The sequence below is a fragment of the Oculina patagonica genome, chromosome 2 (genome assembly GCF_052425735.1).
Source record: "Oculina patagonica isolate OP01 chromosome 2, crgOcupat, whole genome shotgun sequence".
NCBI classification, from domain to species: Eukaryota; Metazoa; Cnidaria; class Anthozoa; order Scleractinia; family Oculinidae; genus Oculina; species Oculina patagonica.
The window spans coordinates 7539029-7546040 of NC_135759.1; the positions used below are offsets into that span (position 1 = coordinate 7539029).

The 7012-nt window shown below is 49.4% G+C and overlaps 2 protein-coding genes across 2 annotated transcripts; both read right to left on the reverse strand.

The window, feature by feature from the left end:
• Nucleotides 1-3311: 3311 nt before the first annotated feature.
• On the reverse strand, nt 3312-3977 carry LOC144642134 (uncharacterized). Its single transcript, XM_078501124.1, has one exon. The coding sequence runs from the start codon at nt 3975-3977 to the stop codon at nt 3312-3314; it is 666 nt and encodes a 221-aa protein (XP_078357250.1).
• A 530-nt stretch (nt 3978-4507) lies between these two features.
• Nucleotides 4508-5340, reverse strand: LOC144641749 (uncharacterized protein F54H12.2-like). Its single transcript, XM_078500777.1, has one exon. The coding sequence runs from the start codon at nt 5318-5320 to the stop codon at nt 4673-4675; it is 648 nt and encodes a 215-aa protein (XP_078356903.1). The 5' UTR covers nt 5321-5340; the 3' UTR covers nt 4508-4672.
• Between the last annotated feature and the right edge of the window lie 1672 nt (nt 5341-7012).

Below are 7012 nucleotides of genomic sequence, written 5' to 3' on the forward strand. Positions count from 1 at the left end.
CTTTAATCATTTTCTCGTCGGCTTTCCACTTGTCCCTTAGATTCTTGGCGTGACTGTAATCGATGTCGTGCTGTTTGGCGATCTTGTCTAATCGATTGATGCCCGGGTCCCCGCGTTTCAATCGCTTGGCCAATTTGGTTCCGGGACCCATGTACTGATAACCGGGCCAGTGAAATTCGATTCCAGTCTTGCCGAGCCACTTCTGAATGTCGATCCCACGTCCGCGTTGTCGTCGCCGTGTCGTCTTTTTTTCAGTCCTCTTCTTCTTGGTCTTCGTCATACTCCAATTTTCGTCTCAACTTTTTGCCTTTGGCCCAATCTTCCCAACCGGGTAATGGTTTCAGTTTCTCGGCTTCCGTTTTTCGCACAGCTGGCTTTTTCCTCGTCTTTAGTTTCTCTTCTAAACTCTTGAATCTCTCTGCCAATGTCGGTTTGCCCGCAGGTGCCGTTTTTGCTTTCTTTGTCGCCTTCGGGGTGACTGTGGGAGGTGAGTTCTTGGCACTCCCTTTTATGAGTTGTTCTAACATGGTCTCCACGGGTCCCGTCACCAAACCCACATTCTCCAACTCCTCCTCCTCCTCCTCCGCTTCTTCGCCCGGCCGTCTGGCTGTTACTCCTCCCATGGGAAATTGACGTATCCGTTTGGTCAAACGAGCCCGTTCGCGAGCGAGAGGTTTCACTCGTGCCACGGCGATACCGTCGGGAACGGATTTATCTTTTAACAGCAAGTGACTTTCGGCTGCTATGCGAGCCGCTTTGTTCAACAATGCATTGTCCGTGATTTCGCCTTTGTAATATTGCACCAAACGATGCAAGTCTTTAGCGGGAACCATCACGACTTCCTCGGTCATCTTTGAAGTATTCTTCCAACAAGCTTTCGTAACATCCTTGCCAGTAACGAACTTCCTCTTCTAACTTGTCTATGCGCCTTTTCAAGTCGCTTCTCGATGTACACTTGTCGCTACACTCCATGCACAGTACTAGGGTCTTTCCTTCCGGTGTCTCTTGCCTCTCTCGAATGCAATCTTCGCACTCTGCGTCGTATTTTAAAGCCAAATAGTCATGGTTGACGCGGGCGTAGGCTTTGTGCCAATGGTCTGCTCTTTTTTCCCACTCTGCTTCTCTGTCCGCCGCTTCGCGTAACATTTTCATCAGTGTCTGGAGGGTGTTTTGCAGAGACATGCTTGGTAGATCTGTTGCAGTCCTTTCCAAAACCCGCTTCCCTTCTGTGACAGGAGACCTTCTCGCCTTCTCTTCAACGAGTTTCTGCGCTTACCCAGTTCGCGTAAGACCTTCTTATATCGTCGCAGCTTGGCGGTGATCGGTGGACTGAGCGGAATGCGGTTCTTGAGCAAATTCAATACCATCTCACTCACGGCGTTGATCTGATCGGCGTTGGCGTGCTGTAACATCTCTTCTCGCTTGAACCGATTGGCTTCTCTCAGAATGCTCTCCAAGAACGGACGCTGTCGACGTAATCGATTCATACTTCCCACGGGGCTGGACGTCGGTTGTAACTACCGGTGACGCCCTTTGCCCCCATCCTCTTATAGCGTTTGTCCTTTCCCAATTTATAACCCAACTTGCCGGCAAACTTGAGTATGTCCAATAAACCCTCTCCTCTCCACACGGGTCCTCTTTTAGGTTGTTTTCGTCTTCTCCTTACTATCTTTCTTCTTCGCACCATCTTGTCACAGAATGCAGTTTGTTGTAACTACCGGTGACGCCCAATGCCCCCATCCTCTTATAGTGTTTTTTATCTCTTTTTCTTTCGAGTGGCTGCATCCAAGGCTTTCTTTGCACCCCAACCTGCAGCACCCGATGCAGCACCCAGAGCGATTGCTTTTCCACCCGCGATCAACGCTGGTATTAAGGCTGCTAAGGGTAAAATACCACCCTTCTGTCCTATTCTTCTCCTGCCAGCACGTCTCCGCCTTTGCGTCACACGTTTCTTTCTCCTCATGTTCCTATCGTCGTCGCGGTCTACGTCTATAATGATTTACATTATCCATTATCCCTTTAAATCCTTGACTGGCCAATTTACCACCCAACGTGAAGAATGTGGGTGAAGGACCCGAGAGAAACATGCTGGCCCCCTCGGCTATCTTGTCCACTAAACGATGTTTACGTCTCGCGAGAGCCCCACCTCGCTGCCTCTTTCTTCTGGCCTTACGTTTCGTTCTCCCCATCCTACCATAACTGTCACTTCAGACGGGGGTATCGTCGCTTTTATCACAACAAAATAGTCGTTCATACTCTTGAATGTACTTGTCGGCCAAAGGTGGTGCAAAATCGATGATTGTGTCATCTAGAGTTTGCATCTTGATCAAGAATCCTTCTAGTTCGTCCATCGGAAGACCGCGCGCGTACGTTCTCAATTCGATCAACGTCTTGTCGTAGGTGGTGTAGGCAAAACGACATACGTCCACTTTGAACGAATATTTCTTGAAATCGTTCCAGCCCTTGACGACAGTCCCAGCTGAAGTTAGGCATGCCACAATAACACTATTTTCTGTAAGGGAACCCGCAATGATACCCGCTGCCACGATGAATAAAGCCAAAGCGTTCAATGAAGCATGACACCACTTAAAATGGTAAAACATTTGACGATGACACCACCACTTTTTGTGGTAAAAGGTATACAATCCGTCCAATCTGTGTAACAGGTCTGGATCCAAGTTCGTCTTCGACCCGTTTAGTAGGGACATCTTTAATGGCTCACTCTCGTCGAGGTACGACGAACGGTCGGTCGTCCCCCGTCTTTATAGGTCGTAGTGATGGTGTTTGTCGTGGTGATGCCTGCGATGCGACGTCCAGCCGCCACTTGACGTTGATCGTTTAACAGCATTTGCAATTGACGTTGCATGTCGTCTTGATTCAATCGGTGTGGACCACCCGTTAGCGTTCCTTGACCTGCAGGTACGTTGGACCTCGAGGAAGCAGGAGTGGTGGATCTCAAAGTCCCCGTACCCACTGCAGGAGACGGTAATTGATCCAAGTACCGTCTTAGGACTATTGGGTCGATTCGATCCAATGTCTGTTCCAATCCCCCTTGGTTGACGTTGACGATCGGAATGGCACTAGGACTGGTTCCTACTCCTGCTGGCGAATGTCTTGACATGTTTTTCTAGCTCTCTCTTCTAGTGTCTGGATCAATTCGCTGAAGTAAGTCTCGTTATATTCTCTCACGAATCTGGCGCTTTTCGGCCAAATGTAGCACGGTTCGCATGGCCTCGTAGTCCATGTCCTCTTCTCTCATACGCTCGAAATGACGACCGCACAGGTCCAAGAACGCGTGCCACACGTGATCGTTACGTACGAACATCTGGAACGAATCTGTAACATCTCATGCATCCCTCGCCTTTTAAGAGGTGGCTAAAAATCCGTCTGTCGTCGCCACTGGCAGGGTGTAGATCCAATACCATGTAACCAAAGGGTCTTTCCGTCGTCTTGGTGTAGACGTCCATCACATCTTGCCATCGGGAGGGAAACGCTTGTAACAGTAAATTCCTCATGCCCAATTGATCGCGAGGGTTCTTGAAAGCCACGATGTAATGCGCATTTCGAGAAATGCTCTTGGCGTATTTTCCCGGCGGAAACATGTCTTGACACAAGTACAGGACGGGGATGTTCCTGTGGTGGGAAAGTTTGGTGAACAGATCCAATACTCTCTTGTCGTTTCCTCCTTCTTCCATCAGATCGTCCAATACCATCACCCCTCCACGGGGAAACCATCTGGTCAAATCTACTTCTTCGGGAATCCCTTCGTGAAATTTCACGCCTCGCTTTTTCATGTTCGCGAAACCGTCTTGCCAAGCCCCAAAACAATAATGAATGGTCTCAGGGGGTGTACTAAACAACTCTTTTGAGTGATTCAAAAGTACCGACTCGGTAAAACAAGTCTTTCCGCAGCTAGAGGGGCCCACGATCAAAATGCTAGAGGGCATCCGAAAGCTAAATGCTTCACCGCGCTCCATGGCGAAATGACGTTCGTCAAAAAACGAGCAATGATATAAGCATGTTGCAGAAAAAAGTCTGCAACGAACCTCGAGCGACAGACGACACACACCTTATTCATTTCCACGTTTTTATTTGTCATCTCACAACAACAAGTGTCTTACACCGCAGAGAGACGGTTCACAATCCTGATGGTATTCCATCTTACAAATTTTGTGCCACGACCTTTCCTTCGAGATCAATGCCTTCAACATTTGCCCAACTTTATGATCATTGTACACGTAATCGTGTTTCTTGAATCTCGCTTCGAATTGACTCATGCTACGTCCTTCGGCCCTATCGATGAGATACATCAGCGCATAATCGCCGCAGCTCTGACTGTACAACGATTGTAGACTCTGTCCGTTGCGCTCCACGTACTTCCAATGATCGTCCAACCAATCTTGCAACGGTTGCGCCGTCTGGTACACCTCCAGGGGTAAGGCGTAACTGTCCAACACTTCGCACACGTTTCCATTGGTCCACAGCGCGATCCAATGCCGACCGCGCATGTAGTGAGGATCGGTGTTGACGATGTACCCGCGGGCTTCCGTCTTGAGTGGTTTTCGAGGTAATCGATCGCAGGCCACTGTCCCGTAAAAATAAGGTATCAACGACGGGTGATGTCTGGCCAACTGATCCAACTGCACGTTATTCAAAGTCACTTTTTCCATCACTAACGCTGGTACACGTCGTACAACACGGCTTTGTTCTTGTCTATCTCCAAGAGATTCTCAAACTCTCCATACACGATGATGGTCAAGTTCACAGCTGGGTTGGCTCCAAAGTTCAGCTCTATTAGTAGATTTCCGGCTTGCTTGGGGTTCATCCTGTAACTGTCCACGCACCCGTTGGCCACGTTGTCGAACACGAACAACGTGCAATTCTTTCCTTGTCCCCAATCGTCACCTCTCACCATGTTTCCTTGCTGCTTGCACAGACATCCGGTGGCTTGCAAGAAACGGTGGTACCCTCTGAGATCTTTGGTGGCATCGTTGTGAACCAGTTCTAGCGTTTCGTAAGGATACTCTTCTCCTCCCACGAGTTGTTTTATGCTGCTCATGCCAAACTTCTGAAAACAGAAGGGATCGTTGACCACGTTCCCGGTGAAGGCTGTGGACAGTACCATACCCACGATCACGCGGTTGGGAATTCTTCCTTGGAACAAGTTGGTGCATTCGTACCGTCGTTGATCTCCCTGCATGTTGAAGGTCCGAATCTCGCTTCTCACGGTCGGGTAACTCACCACTTGACTCTTGGTGGTCATCTCATCCATCAGTCTCCTGTACGTCGTGGGATTGAGACGCACTTGACACAGGTACATTCGAACTTTGACTTCCTCGGCCGTCAACTTTCGTGCCAGATCCACTCCGTTCAAGAACACGTCGGGAGAATTGAAGTACATCTGTATTCCTATCTGCACTCTGGGTACCAACAACTTGCTCAGATGAAACACTTCGATGAGGGGTTTGAAACGCAACACGTGTCGCTTGCCTTCCGTGTAATTGGCTTGTTCTGCTTTAGAGTTCTTGAGAGCCTCCTTGTGATTGGCGGTCAGGGCTACATAGTCTGCGTGTCCAGCTCCAGCGTTGGCTGCAGTGTTCGTGTTATTGTCCGTCCACGTGGCTGAGAAATCGATATGATTGTACCATCCTTGAGGTTTCAAGATGGTTTCTCCATCACGTCTGTCGTAATTCAGCAACGTTTCCAAGAAGGCTCTGTAATGGTACGTGTCCGTCTGGGGACTGATGAGAGTACCGTTGAGACGCACGCTGATTTGCTTGAACAGAGAATGGGCTAGATTGTTGACGGGCCACAGCTTGTCGGCAGCTGCCACGTTCTCATCGTTGTCTTTCTTCAGTTGCAATTCTACCTCGAAGAAGCTACGGCTGAGATCGATGTAATCTTCTTGGGGGTCGATCTGAAACTCCACCGGATTGATGCCTGTGGTGTAGGTCTGAACGGGGACCATCCGATACGACGAGACGCTGACGTCTGTCGGTGGTACGGCGAATAGATCCAATCGAGGATTGGCCTCGCGTCTCGACTGCGGGTAGGCGCTCGAGATGGTTTCGGTCATCGTATTCTCTTCCTTCTTCCACTGCGCTTCCGTAAGGTCTGTATCCAATCGTAGCCAGGAGGCTTTCTGACCTCGGGACCTATGCACCCGCCCTTTTGTACTTTTCGTTGTCGCCTCTTTTGGCCCAACAAGGCCTGGTTCAAAAGTGCCAGTGAGAATCCTTCTCCCCGTTGTCTGACGGGGGCGCGTTTGGATCGGACCAGTCTGGACGATCGCGAGTAAACGGGATTCATTTTTCGCCAAAGATGTCGTTCAGTTTTCTCTTGACGTTTCGTTCTATGACGTTTTTCAGTTTGCGTTTCACGACTCGTTTAGGACCACTCTTGGCTCCTTGACCCGCTTTACGAATGCGGTCCGCGACGCCGCGCCCACTCTTAAATCCTCTCACGGCTCCACCGAGAGACTCTCTCACGATGTCGGCCAAAAATCCGTTCCCCTCTTGAGGTGGAGGATCCGGTGTGAAACGCGTCAGGGCACCGCCTCTCATGTTCGCTTGATATGTAAGGTCACGATCGTGTTGCCTTCGCCAAAATCCACCAGTTTACCTGTAGTCTCGCTCACTTGCGTTTCAATAATGTCCACAATCTGGTTGCGGAGTGGAATATATTGTATGTGGAGAGGTTCAAAGTACTTGATACCTTTTCCTTCACGTTGAAAGTGAATTTCCCGCAACAGATCCGTGACTTGATTTCCCACAACGGAACTACCACCCACATCTGAGTAAACGAAAAGCGTACGCGATGCATCTCCAATCACTTTTTGGAAGGCTCTGTTGAGTTTCACAAAGCGCCAGTTACAATAGCAACTCAAGAAAAGCTGTCCATTCTCAACAACCCAGAAATTTTTCTTGCCCTCTCCAAAATCATCCACGTCTATGGGATCGGGTATCGTAGCGTGGTGGCATTCCGGCTTCAGGTTCGGCCCGAGAAACACGTT

What these genes read in the sequence shown, in the direction of transcription:
- LOC144642134 (XM_078501124.1), bottom strand. Translation starts at nt 3,977, where the DNA reads ATGGAGCGCGGTGAAGCATTTAGCTTTCGGATGCCCTCTAGCATTTTG.
- LOC144641749 (XM_078500777.1), bottom strand. Translation starts at nt 5,320, where the DNA reads ATGTACCTGTGTCAAGTGCGTCTCAATCCCACGACGTACAGGAGACTG.